Source organism: Cervus elaphus, chromosome 19, assembly GCF_910594005.1.
Source record: "Cervus elaphus chromosome 19, mCerEla1.1, whole genome shotgun sequence".
Taxonomy (NCBI): domain Eukaryota; kingdom Metazoa; phylum Chordata; class Mammalia; order Artiodactyla; family Cervidae; genus Cervus; species Cervus elaphus.
Genome location: NC_057833.1, coordinates 32,132,212 through 32,153,809, shown reverse-complemented (window position 1 = coordinate 32,153,809; position 21,598 = coordinate 32,132,212). Strand labels below are relative to the sequence as shown.

Here is a 21,598-nt window from a genome sequence, read left to right as displayed (position 1 = left end):
CACACCCCCAACCTGCTCCAACCACAAGTCTTTATCTTATAGCACAGAGTTGGCATCAGGAGGGTATATCAGAACTTTGGTTGAGGCTGACTACTGGAAATGCCAGGGCCTCATTAAAATACTACCACACCTAAAATCTATGGCCACATGGATCCTAAAGGGGTTGTGTGTGTGTGTTTGTGTGTGTGTGTGTGTATGTACTATGAGGTATCTAAAATATCTAAATCTGGGCCTTCAATTTTAAAAATTAATATACATGGTTAATGTCTTAAGTTTCCTTTCAAACGTTCATGAATGCTGAATTGCCTGGACTTGCCTTTGATAATTTAATGCACAAACTATTCAACTAATACATCAAATATATGCCCCGGTTTCAGCTCATTCTCTCCACATTTATTATCTTGTTGAAAAAAACCATTTCTGTTTCAAGTGTCAATCTGAGTACAGTAAGTTATATATTTAAAAAAATTAGATTTAAACAGATACAATGGGTACCTTTTAAAATAAAAGATTCTAGGACACGTTTCCTACAAACTCCACTTTCCAAATCTACGGGGAATGCATCGTCCCAGAACTCAGAAATCAAATACCAGTGCACTGCTGCCCCCTTGTGTAGAAGAAAAGCCACAATTCAGGGGCAGAGAACTGTCCAAAAAGTGTCAGAAGACTTGGATGCTACTTAATACTTGGATGAATCTAACCCTCCTTGAGGTTTCACATTTACAAAACGGGTTTATTAGTAATATCTGCCTGCCGGGGCTATGCAATGGTCATGAAATGTCATGGAATCACCTGGCATCCTAGAATGTGCTGTGCACAGCTAAGGAGTTAGCATGATGATTTTGTCATGCAAGAGCTAGAATCCATAGGACCAAGGACACTGAGCTGGTTTGTCACCGACCTGTATTTTTCCCCAAGCAAGTCACTTAACCACTCGGGATCTCAAATTCCCCATCACAAGGAAGGTAGAAGGGTACGGGCAATGAGGGAGTTTCTCAAAAAACAAGAGCTTAACGATATTAAGGAGCTGATCTATTAGCCTAGCTCACTCTCCAGAAATTATATATTATCTCTAATTAGGTTTTCCTATCTTCTGAGAAGCAGTATTAATATCATTCTTAAATATAGCCAAGTCCTCAACTTCACCAAAAACCAAGAAACGCCATCTGATATTTTCAATGACTATGAAAGTGTCACCTCTCTGACCCCTTCTTCTAACCATGTAAATTTGAAATCTGGAAAATATATAACAATGAAATCAACCAAAAGTCATCAATGATTTCCAGACTGTGGTTCAGGATCTCAAAGATTCCTGAAGTTGCTCTGTGATCAGTATCTGGGTGAGGAATCAGCTGGTAATATACCATGGAGTGGGAGGCAGCAGAGGGAACTCAAGGCTGATAATTTAACACATCACTTTGTTGTGGGTAGCTATCAACCTAAGAGTACCAGAAAGCAGGTTAGATGACGCCCACATTGTATTTTTCCTGTTGGTTAAACATTCCTTATTCATTTTTGTATACAGGGTCTCAACTTGAATCACACATTCAGTAACTGCTTAATATAAATATGTTCAAGTCAGCCTCATAACTAACACTTGGCATTCATTAATTGCAGGTTTGGGACATCAAGTTTGCTGTTAAATCTGGTAAGGTTATAAATCATGCACCAGTTACTCTTCTATTCCTAAAATTAATTCCTGGAATTAAAATTTTTCTTGAAAAGTTATATACTTAATAAAGTCCACTGAAATATAAATCATCCAAAAAGGTCTAGATAGACACTGAGTAAATTCACCTCAAAGAACTGTTACAGGAACTGAGTTAGGACTAAAGAGCTTAGAACAGTGCCTGACAACAGTATGGCATTGCCTATCAACAACCTATTACCTTATTTAAAATGCGTCAGTTGTTCACTGGTTACAAATTCAGGCAAAAACATTATGAAAGCCTTATTAAGAAAAATATATTGATATATAAACTGTCTCTCTCCCTGAAATTATTAACACTATTTATTGAAAACCTGGTGACTAAAAAAATTCTATCATTTCCATTAAATACTTTGAAAACATAGTTAATCAACCACACAATTAACCAAATCATAATTAAAAACATACTTAATCAACACAAACTGTATAATCCAAGGTTAAAAAAAAAAAAAGTAATGTAGTAACAATTACAGTGTATATTTACTCCACCAGGCACTATGTAAAGCATTTTATGCTTGATCCTCACCTCAACCCTATAAGTTCTATTATTATCCCCAGTTTACATATAAGGAAACTGCAGTTTATGGAGGTGAGGTCGCTTGGCCAAGGTCACATACCAGTAAGTTCTACACTGAGAATTCAAATGCTGCCAGTCCACCTAAAGCCCATGCTCTGAGCCCCAAACCGTGCCTTTCTGTTCATGAATGATAAAGGTTAAGATGAAATCTGTCCCTATCAACCTTTAATCTGTGAGCTCCTTGAGGGGAGGGACTCCATCTCATTCAGGTCATTGCCCAAGATACACTAGGTGAGCAATAATATTTGCTGGGTGAATAAAATTTCCAAACACATATTCTTCCCAGTCACCGTCTGTCCAGGACCAAAAAGGGAAGGATCTTTTATGTCTGGTCCATACTGACCCAAGATCTACCAAGAGGACATCTTTTGTCTCTTCCTGGCTTTTTGGGCTCTGGGTCTAACACAAGAAAAATTTAAGGCCACAAAGTAACATAATAAAGAGATCATGTCTATACTGCTGGAATAAAAAGAAAAAAAGATATTTTAGGAATTCACTGAACTAGTTCCCCCAAAACTATTATTTGAAACATAAGGTATAATAAAGAATAAGCAATACTGTAAGGATTATAAAGATACAAGCATAAGCAAGCAGGAAAGGAATATGGGGGCCGTATACAACACAAGGATTAAGAGTTTAAACTTCAAATGAATGAATTCCAAGTCTGTCACTTAGTAGCCATTATTAATACTTCCTTTACTTCCTCATCTGTAAAATGGGGAGACTAAAGTGCCTATGTCACAGCAATACTAGAGGGATTAAGCAATATTTGATGGGATTCACTTAGCATATAACATGGAATAATACTGATAAATGTGCCATAATGGTAGTTGCCTTATTACCCTAGAACACTACTTTTTCCTTTCCCACAAGACCAGTTTTCAATTACCAACAATTGCGATACATCCAGTAATAACTTTCTTTCATATGCATTAAACCAAAAGATGTATGTAAACATACATACATACGTGTGCATGTAAAAGAGAAAAAGAAGAAACACGTTCAATAGCTACTGTTAAGGATTAGAGAAGGTAGAAACCCCTCTGCCTACAACTAAGTATTTTGTGGGTCAGCAACCATCATTCCTCCACTCAGATGTAAGAAGGAACTGGTTGCTAACTTTGCCCCAGGTTAGAGCACAAGCTGGAAAGTGGACACAGGAGAAGAATCCAGATCTCCTGACCACCAGCCCAGGGGTCAGAGACTGCCTCTGTGGAAGGCTAACGCTTCCCAGCTCCACTTCAAAGATTCTCCTTTTCCTAGTGATGAGAAGATGCCTTCCTCGCAGGCCTAGAGAGTAGGTCACACCCTGTACTTGTAAGACTCTGAAGAGCAGAAAAGGGGGACCAGGCAGACCGGCCAGTGAAGACCTTTTCCGCAACTCACACCTGATGCTGGGGACTTTCTAGGCCGCCAGGCCTCTGATCACTTCCACCTCCCATACAGAGTCAGAATTAAAGTGCAAAGACAAAAGGACAAATGTTTGTGGAATCTTCAGCCTACTGTCAATAATAAAGAAAGAAAAAAATTAAAAAGAAAAAATCACACAGTACACCTTAAACTCACAAAATGTTATGTGAATTATATACGTCAATACAGTTGAGAGAAAAAAATTGCTTTCACCACTAATAAAACATGTAGCTTTCTAACTGCTCAAAGATGTGCCCAAGTTGTAATGAAGTGAATCACGAACATTTAACACGCCAGCTCACCAACTCTTATCTGCAAGGACATACACACACAAACACACATACATACACATACACACTCCCCAAAACTGAGCAGTCCTAGGGTGAAAACTTACTCCACAATGGATAACTGATAACTGAACTATTATTAATCTCCTCTGGATGTGAAAAAACTTTTTAAAAGAAATTATTGTTAAGAAAATGTGGCTTTTTCTTTAAAGCTTTTGAAATATTCTTTTTGTTTTCCCATTTTAACACATGAAGTCAATCATCTGAAACAGAGGAATCCTGAGGGATGACTGTCACAGAGAATAAGCGATTCAGGTTTGACTACTTGTGGCTGTGGGAAAAAAACAGCCAGCAGTAGCTCATCCATCCTTCCCTGCCTTTCATGTCACCTAGAGCTCAGGCTGAGCCCAGAAAAAATGCCTGAAGAACATCTGAAAGTAATGAGTTCCAGTGACTAACTTCTAGACCTCCCCTCTTTTTATGCCATTGTAAGTTCTCTTTCTCCAACTGCATAAAGTATGCAGGCAAGGACTTGACTGTATAAAATCAACTAAGGTGTCAAGTGGAGAAAAAAAAAAAAAATGTATGGATCTGACAAGAAGGATCACAATATAGAAACAGAACATCTCCTGACCATGTCTGAGCAGCTCGTTGGAACAAAGCCCGGGAGCCCTGAGGTCCCCTTTGAGATGCCCTGAGACCCCTCATCTCCAGGCAGGAACAGAGTCACCAAGTTCTAAGTCAAATCTTTAACTGTGGAATCAGAATCTATCACAGTGGAGTTTAAATACTGAAGACTGTCATAAGTAGTTTTCTAATTTCTTCATTAATATCATCTTGCCATGGGGCACAAGAGTTCTTGGCTATACCTGCTCAGTAAAAAACAGAAAAAAAAAAAAGGCATTCTCTCCCTTACACCTGATACAGATTACAACAAGCCTGTTTCACTGGACAGACCTCATATAAGCAAGGTCTATGACAACTAGGGTCGTGTAAATCATAATCCCACCTGGCCACACATGAGCAAGCATGCACAGACCTATACAGTGGCACCCCTCGCCCTTCCCTACTGGCCCCCACCTCTCAAGGCCCCCTTCTCATCCCACTGCCGCCACACAAGCACACACACATACACACTTACTTCACACCCGCAGACTTTGCTTGCAGGGCACTGCTCCAGAAATCATCAACATTTTCTGGTTCAGAAAAGGCCTGCAGGCAGGCACTGAATGGGATCTTGGCACGAACCAACTCGGGAAGCGGTCTTCTGTTTGATTCTGCTTCCCTTCTCGTTAGTTCATAGGCGATCAGTTCATCTGCATAGAAGAGCAAACAAATGACTTTGCAGTCATTTATTTTCTTGAAAGGAAAGAGCCCCTTGAACAATGAACAGCCTTCCCTGAAGACTTCTGGGCTGGGGTTAGGACTGCTTATTCGCTGCCCTCCACAGAGCCAGAGGAGCCTGCTGAAAGCATGTTTAGAGTGGCAATGCCAGGCTGCATCAAGCCATTCATTTTTTGCCTGTTCCTCTTTGAGGCTGACAGGAGGGAACTGTGAACTACGGTCCAGGTGAGAGGTTCAGACTACACATGTGCTGTAAGTGATGCACAAACATGGGCTCTCATTTATCCAGAGGTCAAGACTGGTTTGACCCCAAACCACCCTCTAATCACAAGGTCTCCACACCAGAGAATTTCATGCGGAGAGAAACCCGAGGGCTCACCTCTTCCTGGCCCTTGACCATGGTAAGAGGTCACGGAGAGCGCGGGCCAAGGAGCAGGATGAACAGTTACCCAAGGCACCAGACCTGCAATCTGACCCAGCACCACCAAGACAACTTCATGTGGGGTTACCTGACACTACAGAAAGCGGAGCGGCCAACCCAGAAGGCTTTCTCACTATCCCTGCTCAAATGACTGAACACCCAGGGAAAAAAAAGTGAGTACACTGTGAGCTTCCCAAGAGTCAGCAGATCTGCTCTTGGAAACCATCTCTAAGTCAAAATTCTATATATTTCAAATGGACCTTTCCAGGAATTCCTTCTGTGTTACAAAAAATCGCTTCTGATTTATCAGTTTTTAGATACCACTGATGTATCTTTGTGTTTTCTTAAACACATTTGGATATGTTCCTACAGTTCATTCCCCAGTCCACCAGTGATTCAGGATGAACTTTTGTCTAGGATGCTAACATTACATGTTTCCAGCTATTAATTTCCTGACACTAAATTACAAATCTCCTTTCTGAAAAAAAAAAAAAAAAATATATATATATATATAGCTACCACTCATAAATTATAAACAGTGAGTTTAGAGAGGATCACAGAACTGAGTAGAATATGTTAGCCAGCATCCACCATGATAGGCAAGAGAAAGCAATTAGGCCTCATGCTAAAAAGGAAACAAACCACAGATCCCCACCCCATTGCTACTTTGTGTAATAAATAAGAATTTTAAAACTAGCCAAAAGCTGCAGAAGTTTATAGAAAATCGAAAGTGTTTCATCTTAAAATCATTTTCCAATTAACACAATAAAGTGACTACCCACCACCCCTGCAAAAAGAGAATAAAAAAGCCACCCATGGAGTGTTTGAACTTTACAAAAATGACCAGTTCACAGGAGATAAGCAATCAAGCAGATATTTCTCCTTTTTCTGCTTCTAAGATGTTAGTTCTAAGAAATATCATTTATCTATTTTGTCTGAAAAGAACTGGGTCAGACTTATTGAAGGAAATTTCCCCTGAGCATCACTCCCTCCACCTGGGTATCTGCCTTCTTCCTGCTTCCAAGGTCCAGAGACCTTTCTAAGGGGCTTCTGCCTCACAAAGAGCCCGGCCACACTTTATCACCCACAACAGGCACCTTGCTCAGATGCCAAAGATGGATTCTTTTTAAGAGACCTCTGCTTGAATGGCTCATATCGAAAAATGTAGTTCTGACCACTTCCCTCAGACTTTACAGCACCACTGGTAAGTGATAATGTTAAACTACAAATAATTTCCTCCAAATTAAACTGACTCTAAACCAACCCGTTGTTGAAACTTATAGGCCCTGAAGTAGGTTCCCTCCATAACCAGCTCCATGAAAATCTCTAAAGAAAGCCACATGGGGACTGAGGAATCTATGAGAAGAGACACGCAGAGCAGACACCCTCCAGGTCTACTCCAGACACAGCTCTGCAGTAACTAAACCACACCATCTCTTACTCGAGGGTCTTCACGTGTGAGAAGCGCCCTGCTCACTCCCCGCTTTGGAACATTACCTTTGTTGGTTGCCGCCTCCATGGCCACAGGTAATTGCATCAGGTAGTCCACTCTCTCTGTGTAGCGGACTTTTCGGGTCTGACAGCACTGAATCCGCTCTTCCACCAAAAACCGAAAAACATCACTTGGGTTTTCTGAGCCAATGCGGTTCCTCTGAAAATGAAATTATATCAAGTCAGTAAACTTATATTACTTTCATGGGACACACATGCTATGTCGTTTTAGTCATGTCCGACTCTTTGCAACCCCACGGACTATAGCCCGCCAGGCTCCTCTGTCCATGGGATTTCCCAGGCAAGAATGCTGGAGTGGGTTGCCATTTCCTTCTCCAGGGAGGGATCAAACCTGGGTCTCCTGCATGGTAGGCAGATTCTTTACTGTCGGAGCCACACATGTATAAAAATTAGCACAGAATCGAATATAAATCTGGTGAAAAGATCTGATGTGACTAAATATTCCCTCTGGGCATGCCAGTTCAGAGTACTTTAAAGCAAAAGACTGGTAGTTACCTAAAGTCCAAAAATGGGAGACTGGTTAAATAAATTATAGTTCATCATGTAAATAAATAGTATGCAGCCATCAAAAGTCATGGCAGAGGGACTGACCTAGACAGAATTAGAAGAAAGGAGATATGAAAGGCCAAGTAAAGAGAAAGGAGGAAAAAAATCAAGGGCTGCCCTGGAAAAATTAAGCCACATATAGTGTTGTTTGCGATGGACGTGTACACACTGCTATATTTAAAATGGATAACCAACAAGGACCTATTATACAGCACATGGAACTCTTCTCAATGTTACGTGGTAGACAGGATAGGAGGGGAGTTTGGGAGAATGGATACATGTATATGGATGGCTGAGTCCCTTTGCTGTTTACTGAAACTATCACAACACTGTTAACTGGCTATACCTCAATATAAAATAAAAAGCTTAAAAATAATTAAAAAGTAAATTTTTAAAGATTTTAAGTTTTTTAATTTAAACAAATTTTTATTTAAAAAATATTTTTAAAATTTGTTTAAATTAAAAAATTAAGCCATGTATGATATGAATCTATAAATGTGCTAATGTAAATTATACACAAATAAAAAAGAAAGTAGGCTATATTTGAGTATATAATGACATGGCAAAACGTTCACAACAGGTTAAGTGGAAAACACTGCTCACAAACCAGCAAGCAGAGAATGTACTGCACCTAGAAAATGACTGGGGGTAGAGGCAGGGAGTCAGACACCAGAATGTTAGCACTGCTTGTTTAGGGGAGCAGGTAGTATGGGAGGTTTTGATTTTCTCTTCTGTGCCTCTGTTTCCACAAAGAACACACTAGTCATCAGGAAAAAAGCAGTTATTTTTTTAAGGGGGGGGGGGGGAAGCCTTTAATCATAAATTCTCAGTGGCCTTTAAGAACCACAGCATTTAATGTGATTTGATTCTGCTCTGAGCCCAGAGTGAGCATCTCAGAGAATAAAGGACAGGAGGACACCAAATATCACACTGGACTCTGAAGGAGCTTGTCACAGAGACAAAAATCAAAAACAGGGAATGAAAAAAATGGATAAACACTACTAGAACACATTCAAATTAGGAGAAGAACAGGGAGATCCACGAAGGCTGAGAAAGCCAAGCATGAGGAGCAATTACATCAAGCTGGCCAAACAGAGAAAGCCCCAAAGACGCCAACTCTAAAAGGAGCCCAGACAGGGAGAGGTTGGGGGGGTGGCAGCATTCTGGCCACACGGGAGGGACTGCACGCGAGGGTTGGACACACTTCTAACAACCCTTTCAAGCAGCTCTAAAGGCTGACTTACCTCTACTAGATTCACCAGGTGCAGGAAAAACTCCTGGGCATCCTGCTGTCTGTTGGAGGAGAATTCCGGGTGGCTCTTGCTCACAAAGGCCTTAAACATGCGTGGGGAGATCCCATTCTGTTGAGGCTAAAATATAAAAATGAAACCAAAACTCACAAGTGGGAAGCAGAGCGGAGATTACCAGTAGCCAGGATTTCAGATAAGAATACTGAAGCCCACGTTAGCTAAACAGTGACAGAGGCCAGGACACGCTGGACGTTGATTGCGTACCAGGCACCATGCTGTGAAACTGATGTGGGGATGGGATGGGGCTCTTCTGTTGACTCAAAACTAACAGGCGCAATAAACACCCCGATTTCTGTCCTCACAGGACTTGCTCCGTAGTAGCCAAACTAGTCTGCAACAACCCATTTCAGAAAAGGCTAGGGATGCACTGGGGCATGGGAGGTAGTCCCTCTGACAGAAGTTAGAGGAGAGGTGAGCCCAGCAGCCTCCCTTCCCCACCACCAGGAGGGAATATGAGAGAAAGGAAAGGAAATGGCTCCCAGCCCCAGGCAAAGTACTGCTCAGGGGCCAGCCCAGGGCTGTTTCTGGACCACAGGGCGTTCCTGGGAGCCCGCCCCTCACCTGGAGAAGCCAAAGGAGGTTGCCTGCAGCTGCCAGGATGGGAAGAGCTGGGACAACTTTGGCTGTGAACTTTGGATGTGTGAACTTCCCCGGGGGGCTAAGGGACTGCTCAGAAGGCAGCTGGGCTCCTCCAGAGAGGACGCTGCCTAAGACAACGGGAGGGCAGCCTGCCAAGGAACTGGGATAGGGCTCACAGAGGTCACCAGGAGAGGGCATCAGGTAAAAGGTCCTCATGGGGGTCTCTGAGAGGACAAGCACATCTCTAAAACAACCACTGATGTGCACCCACAAAAGGCCAACCATGACCACAGACTCACACAGCCAAGACAGAGCAAACACACTCTGCTCAGGGGTAGGCTCTGCCTCAACTCCAATCTCCCCAACCCTTGACCCTTGACCCTGGAGTAGCCTGAGGAGAGAAAGAGGTGGAGCAAGGATGGAAAAACACTAGAGCAAGCTGACACTCACCTTTCTACACTGCTGGTTTCCAAGGCACCTGACATTGGTAGTGAGAGAAGCCTTAAACTGGCTTTGATGTGAAATGGGCTTTTTAATGCCAGTAATTTGCTCTTGACCTGCAGTATTGGAGAAGACTCTTGAGAGTCTCTTGGACTGCAAGGAGATCAAACCAGTCAATTCTAAAGGAAATCAACCCTGAATATTCACTGGAAGGAACAAAGACAGAAGGAGAAGGGGACAACAGAGGACGAGATGGTTGGATAGCATCACCAACTCAATGGACATGAGTTTGAGCAAACTCTTGGAGATGGTGAAGGACAGAGAAGCCTGGCATGCTGCAGTCCATGGGGTTGTCAAAGAGTCAGACACAACTGAGTGAACAGCAGCAATCTGCTGGAAACCCAGGCACTCGGCCTGAGATACTCTAAAGAGGCAGACAGGAAGATCCACATCATCTTTAAGGATACAGCTGTTTCCTGAGTCCTCTCCAAGTTCAGCCTCTAATAATGGTGCAGCACATCTCCTTGTGTAAAACCCTACGAAGTAGCAAAACCCTACAAAGCAGGTGCCACCATTATCCCCATTTTACAGATAGGGAAACAGAGGCTGCAGAGAAGTGCCACCAAGTCTGTCAACTGAAGTGGTCTTATGACCAGAAGACCATGCAGCCAGCAAAGACCCAGAACTGGGTTCTGATCCCAATTCCCCACTCCTGGCAGCAAAACTGGAGTCATAGATGCAGCACACTTTAGGTTTCAGTGAGACAAACCTCACCTTGCCAATCAAGCAGAAGTAATCCCTGTGCTCCATGCAAAGGTGCGCCCATGTCTCAAAACCTCTACATGCACAGCCTCCAAGCCACCATCCCCTCCTCAGAAATACAGAGAACTTGCTATCTGGGCCATCACGGGGTACTGAGCACAACATCATGCCTTTTGGTTTAACATTCAGCCTGCTCTAGCCTGTCTCCTCAGCCTGACTGCAACACTTGGCAGGCGAAGGCCTTGTCTCACACCTCTATGAGATCTCCTAGACACCAGGGTCCAGGCCTAGGGTCCACAGGCCATGGCAGGGGTGCACAATCACACAGTCAGATGCAAGAAGTGATGGCAAAACTCCAAGAACTCTCTCTCCCAGCAGCCACGAGGCAGCTCTACATATGAAGTCTCTTCAAGGCACACATGTTCTAAACGATGTTTCTAATAAAACTCAGGAGAATTCTGTCTTGCTCAAAATATATCTGATCTGGGCATCTAGTATTTACTGGCCACCTACTTCATGTAGAACATGTTGGGGATTCCTCTCCAAGAGCTGACAGACAACAGGTGGGGGAAAGGGGTGAGATTCAACACGTATCTATAACAAATATTAGGGAACACTGCAGACAACCTAAAGCAGTGTTGGCAGCTCTGGGAGAAGAACTCCCCAAAGAAGCAGCATTTGAGCATCTGATAACTTGGAACCTGTGTATAAATGATCAGCCTTCACACACACACACAAGGCTGCAGATGTGCCTTCAGCATCGGTGAAGACCAATTTATACCTGATGATCCATTTAACTACCCACACATACACCTCCTGAAAGGCATGTTAAAGTTGTAACTTTCTTCACTCAAAATACTGACATGTATCTATATAGTATCAGCCAACACATGCATGCAAATAATGCCTTACATTTGCATACTAACATTTAGTCATTCATTCAGTAGGAATTTACCAAGTATTACAAAATGTCAGACACTATTCTAGGTATGAGGATGAACATTTAAGAGGTGGCAGGCACAGTTCTGAGCACTTTATACACGCATCTTTAGTTAAATTACTCAACCTCACGAGGTGACTATTATTATTTTCTACATTTGACAAATGAGGAAACTGAGTTAGAGAGGAGTTAAGTAACTGACCCAGGATCACACAACTAGGAAAGTCAATCTGTCTCGCTATCTCTTTTTATCCATCTGTCTTTCTCTCTCGTGTCCTCACACTGTTTCTTGCAAGAACCACATGTGCCTAGTTGTCACCTCTGATGTCTGAAGTCTCTCTTACCTGCTGCTGAGAAGACAGTGTGTCCGGATTCTGGGTAAGCCTTCTTCAAATCGACCTCTGAGGTCAACCTCCCAGGCCAGGCCAGCAATGACGTCTCCATCTGGGCGGTGCAGAGGCACCACCTGGAATACGTCGGTTCGTGTTGTGAACTTGGGTTTAGGCGTTCACATAGGCACAAACTCACTGCCTGCTGCTGTTACCTCTTACAAGCTGTGCTTGGCTGCCAGTCCCCATCAAAGCACCTGCTTGGGAAAGTTTACCAACTTGCTGAAAGTAAACTGAAGAGTTGGCTGCTGCTCTATGCCACCGTATGGTCGTAGAGCTGGGAGAAGTTCCAACAGAGACCATGGTGAAAACTCCAGAGGCTCAGCCCCATGCTTGGGCTTTGGCCCAGCCTCATTCACTCCCCTCCATGCCTCTTCCCTCTCGGTGCCCATTTCAGTTCCTTGTTTGCCCTCAACTGACCTGGCCTAATCCCTGGTGCAGCAGACAAGTTATAGTTTGAGAAGTGATGATCACTGAGAAGTCATTAAAAAGCTTCCTAACTGGAGACATGTTGTCTCTGCCCCACTGCAGACCAGCTCCCAGCTTTCACAGATGGTCTGATTTATCTCAAACTCAGCCACCCTACACTTACTGCCTAACCATGGCTAGCCCCTCTGTCCTCACCCATGGTCCTCAACTATTCCACCTCTGATTTCTGAGGGGAGGTTTCACTAATTCCCATGATTAACTATTACTATGTTCACATTATGTCCATATAATAGAAAGTCAGGCTATAAAATGTTGAGCCTGAATCTAATTAAGCTTCCACATCTACCTTCCAGCTTATAAGAAACACAAACTGAACAACACCTTAAGGAAGCAATCCTTAGAGCAATCCTGGGGCAAATGATTCAGCTCCTTCAACAGATCAGTCAGTCTTGCAAGGAGGACTCTGAGAAGCTGTCTTTGATGTCATTGTTGTTCAGTTGCTCAGGCGTGTCCAACTCTGCGACCCCATGGACTACAGCACACCAGGCTTCCCTGTCCTTCACCACCTCCTGGAGCTTGCTCAAACTCATGCCATCCAACCATCTCGTCTTCTGTTGTCCCTTTCTCCTCCTGCCTTCAATCTTTCCTAGCATCAGAGTCTTTACCAATGAGTCGGCCCATTACATCAGGTACTAGAGCTTCAGCTTCAGCACCAGTCCTTCTAATGAATACTCAGGGTTGATAGTGGCTTTGACAGTGCAGGGGGAAATATGGATATTGGCTGGGTACTGGATGATACATTTTGATACATTTTGCTAGTGTGTTTCTAACACCTTAATTGACTTTCAACGTATTGCTTTTTTTAAAAAAAAGTATTCTAGTTACAGGTGCATACTGAATATTTACAGGTGAAAAGGATGGTGTTTAGATTTTGTATTCAATTTCTGCAGGGAAAGGAAAGGAAGGGAAGGAGGAAGGAGGGGGAAAATTGAGTTCAGGGGGGACTGATGGAACCAGATTGGTGATGGTACGTGGAGATTCATTATACTATGCGCTCTATGTCTGTGTATTATTTGCAAATTTAAATAATTTTTTTAAAAGATCAGATTCCAGAATAAAGCGGTCACTTAAAAGAAACCAAAAAGCCTAAATAAGAACCCCATGTGTTGACATTTGGCAGAAATCAACACGAAACTGTAAAGCAGTTATCCTTCAATTAAAAATAAATGTTGTTTTTTATTTTTTTAACTTTAAAAAAAGAACCAGAGGGAATCCTCTGGTGGTCCAGTGGTGAAGACCCAGTGCTTTCACTTCTTTGGCCTGGGTTCAATCCCTGGTCAGGAAACTAAGATTCTATAAGCTGTATGGTGCAGCCAAAATAAATAAAAGGAATCAAAGAAATACCATGTTTCCTAGCGGGCACTGGACCAGTGCCATCACCTGAGTGTCCCCTATGCGCCCATCACCAAACAAGATGAAAGAGACCAACATTGACCAAGAATAAATTTTAGGAAGAAGAATTTTAGGAAGCTCACACGCTTTCTGTAAGCTGACCCTTGGACACAAGCTGACCCTTGGCTTGTCCTGACAACTAACTTTACAAGAGAGAGCTCCAGACCATCTCCAAAATAGCAACCACCTAAGGACCCTGTCATATTTATAGGATACTGTACTTACTTTCTCCATCAGCAATTGGAAAACAGATCAGCTAAAATTAGAGAGAGGACTACAGTGTTCAGAATCTTTCCTAAATGCTTACACAGAGCTTTCTGTTTAACACTGCACCAAGAAGGCAGTTACTGTCCACTCATATTCGTCTGGGCTTAATGCTTTAATTAACAAACAAGGAGAAAGACTAAGGCTTTGTATCAACTTAGAGCAATGCTTGTAGAGATACTTACACTATAAGATCACCAGGATGGAAAAAAAAAAAAAAATACATGCATCTCAGCCTGCCCCCAATACACAGGAGTATATCATCTGTTGATTTAAATTTTTAACCTTAAATCATAAACCTTGGACCAGTAATTCCTAACTCATGTCCAAACCCCAAATCTCCTAGGCTAAAGGAACAGAAGTTATTCCCCAAAACTATTTCTCATAATTTAAAAGCTGAGTTAGAAATGTTACATTCGCCCAAAGTAGGAAAATGGAGGTTAGTGAAAATAAAGGTCTTATGTTTGCAGCTATAAATACATCACCTGGAAGCAGAACCTTGGTTATCTCATGTTGATCAAAAACTGAGGCCAGCAATTTTGTGTCAGGGATTAATTAGAACGGGACATTAAAATAACTATCGCTTAAGAAACTGTTTGGAATACAGAATTGTCAATAATGTGCTATCTTCAGAAGGAAAAATAAATTATAGAGTAATCTGTATTAAAATGTGTGAAAGCACTGTCTTAAAATGCATAAAGATCTGGAATACACTTTTCGGAGAAGAAAAACTACTTTCATAGTGAGCAGGTTTTATCTACTGTAGATGCAATTTTAAAAATCAATTCAACAAATTTATATAGAAATGGCAGTGCCCCCCCCCGCCCCAAAACACTGCAAATCTTTTTGTAGATGAAATGCGTATTAAGCATGCATCTATAAAAACTCGATTTCACCTTGGTCTGTAGCAGAGCAATGAAGTATATATTTTAGAAATGACCCAGGGTGTGAATCGTCAAAGTTACTGGGCTACCTGGTAACTCTGTAAAATCTACCCAGCCCCTTTATCACCCACCTGCAGCATCCACACGCAGAGGCCCTGGGAGCCTGAAATGAGTACTGGAACAACTGTCAGGGAAGCAGGACAGCGGAGAGACTCTGTCAAAACTGCACAGACTCAGGGCCGGACTCTCTGGTGTAAACCCCAGCTCTCCACTCCCTGACTTTGTAACTGTAGGCAAGGATTCTGTGCATCCATTTCTGCATCAGGGAACACACGGCAAGGGCCTGCGCTAGTCACTGGTATCACTGGTAGTGGAGGCCCTGAGAAAGGCACTCCTGCCTCATGGCTCTCTGTGCGGCACACATTCCTCTCGTCATCTAGCCTCTGTTTCAGCACATCTTCCTTCCTCTCTTGGAGCATTTCAGGCTCCTCTACAAGACAAGAGAAATAGCAGAGACCAGGGACAAGACCACCTGACTCCTGAGACCTGAAAAAAGAAAGGTTCTCCCAAATTGGTTGCTCTGAAACCAATTGCCAGTGAAAATCTTGACGCCTCAGAAAGTAATTCCCTCCACTGTCAAGAACAGTGGAGCTCTTACAATGAATTATTTGTCTGTTCAAGTAATAGCTTGAAAGTGATACCTCTGGGGCCACAAAGAAAATCATGAGGTCAATTCAAGCTCATTCTGAATGTCAAAGGGACCCTATTTATCCTGGCACCTCACGGGTGTGGGTGATGGTGAGGGGAAGAACTTTATAAATCATCTAGACCAAGGGTCACACCCAAATACCCAGTGTACCAGTCAGGTCAAAAACCACAAAGGGACTGGAGCCAGCTGGGAACTGCGTGTCCTGTGTGATGGGAGCGCTGCTACTCAGCTCCAACCAACTGCTGTCAGGGGCCTGGGACCGCCAGAGGTTCTGAATGTTTAAGAGAAACTGGAAATTCAGATTCTGCGGGAGGCCCCAGCAAAACACACCTGCAGGACAGACATGGCCCAAGGGCTGCCAGGTTGCACAGCCTGAGCCAGACAGGACAGCGGTTCCTGCCTGCAAGCCTCAGACCCCTGGAGATCACATAACTCCCACACTAATCCGAGGTGAGGAGGAGACGAGGGTCCCCAGCTGTTCACAGACTAAATAACAAATATGCCTTATATAAGAACTGTTTACTTTTTTCTAGTATCACAAAAGGATATTGTGACATTAACAAAAGTAAATTTTCCTTCCAAACATTGCTAAATCGGTCAGTTTTCATTTTACATTTTCTCAAATGAAAATATTCCAAAAACACAATAGTCCTGTAATGTACACAGACGTTGTTTACATTAGAAAGAGGCCCCTTCACACTTGCAATATTCACAGCCACCAACGAGACCAATCTGCCATTTGAGGGCTGAGATTGAAAGGTCACAGGACTTGCCCCCCACCCCCGTCTCCAGATATTCGCAGAGTCAGGAGAGGAAGCAAGGCCCCTGAGGCCCAACCAAGCCTCCGTCTCCTCCACCATGAAGGATGGACTCTGCACCAAGAAGTGACAGCCTGGATGAAAACCCAGGATCAGTTCAGTTGCTCAGTCATGTCTGACTCTTTGCGACCCCATGAATCGCAGCACACCAGGCCTCCCTGTCCATCACAAACCCCCGGAGTCTACTCAAACTCATGCCCATCAAGTCGGTGATGCCATCCAGCCATCTCATCCTCTGTCGTCCCCTTCTCCTCCTGCCCCCAATCCCTCCCAGCATCAGGTCTTTTCCAATGAGTCAACTCTTCGCATGAGATGGCCAAAGTATTGGAGTTTCATGTGATCAAAACATTTGGGGGACTTTCCTGATGGCTCAATAGTTAAGGATTCGCCTGCCAATGCAGGGGACATGGGTTTGATCCCTGGTCAGGGAAGATCCCACATGCTTCAGGGCAACTAAACCCATGCGCCACTACTACTGAACCCATGCTCTAGAGCCCGGAAGGCGCAGCTACTGAAGTCTGCATACCTAGAGCCCATGCTCCGCAACAAGAGCATGCAGTCAATGAGGAGCCACTGAAGAGTACCTCCAGCTCGACATAACTAGAGAAAGCCCTCAAACAGAAAGGAAGACCCAGCACAGCATAAATAAATAAATAACACAACACTTTGGACCAAGTTTTTTCACCATCACCCCTTCAAAGTTACTCAGGAGCTCAGAGGTAGAAGAAGCCTTTATAACCTGACACCCCAGCCCTACACCCAAACCACTTCAACTCCATTCCAATCAAGGAAGGCTCTTCCAGCCTCAGTTGGATAAGGGACTCCTTGCTACAAGGCTGGGTAACAGTGCAACAGAAGACTGCCTGCCCCACAATACTCTGATCTCATGGTCTGAGCCCGAAAATGCCTACATCCCTCTCCACCCTCCTGGCAACCTAATTCCCTCTCCCCACCCCCAAACACTGCCTCTATATTTTCCCTTCCTAATCTCTCTTCTCCTGTTTGCTCTACTTCCCCAACTAATTGGCTTCATTCTGAAAAAGAACTGTTCACTTTCACTTCTTGCTCTCAGTCTGCAGGCCTTAGTCAAGGATGATTGATGTAAGATGGGAGCACAGAGGTCACACACTTGAGAAACAGAACTGAAAGAACTTGCCCACTCAGTCAAGACAAAGTAGCCTGGAGGCAGAGCAGTGGGGTGGGGAAGCGGGGCGCGCATTCCACTCAGGATATCTGCAGCTGTGGGAACCAAGACCCCCAAATACAGCTGTGCCCTGCACAATTCCAAAGCCACCGCACCACTCCGAAAGGCCAGGCTGCAAGGGACGCCCTCTGGAGTTGGTTAACAGAACAGCCCAGGGAGGGGTCAGTAGCCTAGACTGCAGACACAGGGAAATGTGAGTCTGATAATTAGGAGATGACGCATATCTTCCAGTCAGTCAATTAATAGTGACTGAATGGCCAACTGAGTTTCTTATATACCAAAGTACGCTTTCAAACCCCCAGCAGCTTACCAAAAATGAGGACTGCCCAGCCCTCCCTAGAAATTCAGAATCCTCTGCTAGGAGGTGGGGGTGGGGGATAGGAATATGCGTGTTGTGTTTTAACAACCAGCCTCTTGAGAAACCCTAGGAAACAAAGCTGCAGCTTAGGAGACGACAAATACTAGAAGCGCCAAGACAGGGATAATGAGGGGGAAAATGTTTATATTTTTATACGTTTATTCCTTCCATTCCAGCTCTATGTTATGAAGAATATTATTTCTAAAGACCAGTAATGATGGCAATCACATATAATCCATGAAGCAAATGTCACTAGAAACCGCAACCTTGTGGCCATTCCCTTATCACAACTTTTAAGAGCAGACAGACACCCTAGACCCTGAAATGAAAGAGCTATGTGGACAGCTCACTAAATTTACAGCCGCCATTCACCAAATCATAGGTAATCCACGTTCTCACTAGGGAGGTCCTTCTTTCCTCTAAATCAACGTGGCAGACACCCAGACACATACCTTGAGCTCCTCCTTCATCACCTGTTCAATGAGCTCAGACTTCACGGGAGGTTTTGAATACTGGCCTGAGAGAAGGCCATGTCCTAACTTAGTCCTGGACAAGAGGGAGAAACAGACAAAAAGGTCATTGTTGTTTCTCCTCAGAGACGCCAAAATTATCTACAAATTTCAGTAACTACAGCTGCTTTTAGTGAAACACTGTATCTCAATTACTCACAAATAACTTACTTCATTCTGCTTGAAACTGATTCCATTTTCAAATTCTCAGTACTTTATAATTTTACTAATTTCTTCCTTTTTACAAAAGCAACACGTGCTTATTTTAGAATACTTTTAAATAATACAGACAATAAAGAAAAGAATCAATCTTTAATTCTGCAACCCAGAGATAACCACTATGAACACTATTTTACAGCAGGTCACTTACATCTGTGTGTTGAAATCTTGCGTTGGATCTAAAGGAGAGTAGTCAAATATTCTTGGAAGATTTCCTACATACCTAGAAAATGAGAAGCCACAGTCAAAACATAGGAATTGAGAGATGAACAGAACCAAAATAAGCCATCATCCTAATTAAGACCTTCTTGCCTTTCTGTCAAAACTAAATCAGAATTTTTCCCTGAACTCCTACCTCTGCAGACATATTCATGGACCTCCTTATAGGGCTTTCCCAGGTGGAGTGGTAAAAGAATCCAGGTTCAATCTCCGGGTTGAGAAGATCCCCTGGAGGAGGAAAATGGCAACCCACTCCAGTATTCTTGCCTGGGAAATTCCATGGACAGAGGAGCTTGCAGGCTACAGTCCGTGCGGTCGCAAGAGTCAGACACAACTGAGCACACACACACACTGAAGTTGAAAATGCTTATGCTTCTATCAATAGGCCTTAACCCCAGGTATGAGTTAAAATCCTCTCAGATTTGGAATCTTTTACAAGTTCCCCAGTGATTACAACATGCAGCCAGAGTCAAGCACCACTGGCTTAGGCCATCGCAACTACCTTCTCAAAACTGAAAGGTAAGGTAAGGAATTGTTCTGGTCATGTCAAAATGAATAATGACAGCAGTAACAACGACCATTTCTGGAGAGTTTCCTGTACTGCCTGATTAAGTCTTCATTTACAACAATATGAGGAAGGGATTATTGTCATCACCCACTTTGAGAGATGAGAAATCAAGATGCAAATTCATTAGGTAGCTTCCAAAACCACCCAGGAGGGAGTGATGAAGCTCAGAGTGGACCCAGGCAGCCTGGCTCCCAAGCCATGCCCGGAACCATGCTGCTGGCTGTACCTGCCCCATCCACAAGCCCTCTTTCTGACCAGTTTACCTGACCTAGCAATCTAACTGTAACCATCCATCTCTCATCTCAACCCACAATCATTCCTTTCACTTCTTAGGTTCATTTCCTATCTCACACTCCCTGCTTTGCGCTCTTTACCTTCCCCTCTTGAAACTTAGATTCTCTGAGCCTGGAAGTTTTAGAAAGAAGAATCCAGAAACAGATCTCTGTTCCTGCCCCTTCCTGCACCTGCCCTGCCTGCTTCTCTGACCTCATTCCCACCCCTCTCTCCCACCCCACAACACCCCAGCCACTTCCCCTTCTTGCTGCCCAGGGCATACCAAGCTCACTCCTGCTTCAGAGTCATGCCATCCTGCTATCTCTTTCCCGGAACACTCTCTAAAGATCATTGTTCTTTTACAAGTCTGATTAAAAGCCACCTCCCCATCTCCCTACCCTTTCAAGTTCCCTACACCTCACCCTGGCTAACTTTCTTCCCAGCATGTATCACTATTTGCAAGTATACAATTTATGTTCTTGTTTATTGTCTTTCTAGAGATTACATACTAGAATATAATCTCCATGAAGGCAGAGTCTTTATCTAAATTACTGCATCTCTTCCACTAGAACCACATCTAACATGTAAAAGGCACTCAATAAATATTTGTTGAATGAATATATTCATATCATAATCATATAACCAATTTCCATAACTGACTACTAAATAACCCAAGAGAACAGGCATTACTGCAGTAAAGCCTTGGCAGAGAACCATAATACACTGTAATTAGTAATAACCTCTAATTAGATCCTTCAGCTACTAGAAACTTCTAGGCAACTGCTGACAACAAACTCAGAATTTGTGTCCCAGGTTATATACCAACATCAAAATTAACAGAGCACCATATCTCTGGAAAAGTCCCATTCAAATGGCTTCTGATTACATCACTAGGACAATAATTCCATCTAGAAATTTTCAAAGGACCAAAAACCAATAATACATAAACCAAACTTTGGAACCAAACTATATTCAGTGTAAGAGAGAATTCTTAATATACAATTTGATATACATTATCAATATTAGCTATCTTAAAATCCGGTCTTTATCATAATTCAAAACCTAACACAACCAAAAAAAAAAAAAAAACTGGTAAAATAAACATTAGTGAAAAGCTTAGGCTTTCTGTCAAGGCTGATGGAGAAGAATAAAGTTTAAAGGGATAAATCTTTGATTTCAGAAAAGTCCATTTTGCTACAAATTTATATTCTTTTTCTCATTAATTAGGAATAAATTGCAATAAAATAATTGCAATAAAATTAAAAGACAGCAGTAATGTTGGACAATTTTTAAAGTACTTGTATCTTCAATTTGTAATCTAGTGGTTTTCAAAACAAAAAACACGTTTGCTATCTAAAAATCCACCCTTGTTGTCATTCAATTTGAACACCAGTTTATTTAGATTTGTTCATCAGAACTATTTTGAAATGTAAACTAGGTTCAAGTGGCACACAGGGTATCAAGGA

The 21,598-nt window shown here is 42.9% G+C and overlaps 1 protein-coding gene across 2 annotated transcripts in view; it reads right to left on the bottom strand.

Annotated features, from left to right (window-relative positions):
- Positions 1–21,598, bottom strand: part of USP13 (ubiquitin specific peptidase 13) — a 130,571-nt gene that overhangs the window by 41,028 nt on the left and 67,945 nt on the right. For both annotated transcript variants that reach the window (XM_043873797.1, XM_043873798.1), the window contains 5 exons: positions 19,224–19,295; positions 18,797–18,890; positions 9,050–9,175; positions 7,245–7,398; positions 5,124–5,298 (listed from right to left, as the gene is read on the bottom strand). In XM_043873797.1, coding sequence (XP_043729732.1) covers positions 5,124–5,298; positions 7,245–7,398; positions 9,050–9,175; positions 18,797–18,890; positions 19,224–19,295 — 621 coding nt within the window. The remainder of the gene's footprint in view (positions 1–5,123; positions 5,299–7,244; positions 7,399–9,049; positions 9,176–18,796; positions 18,891–19,223; positions 19,296–21,598) is intronic.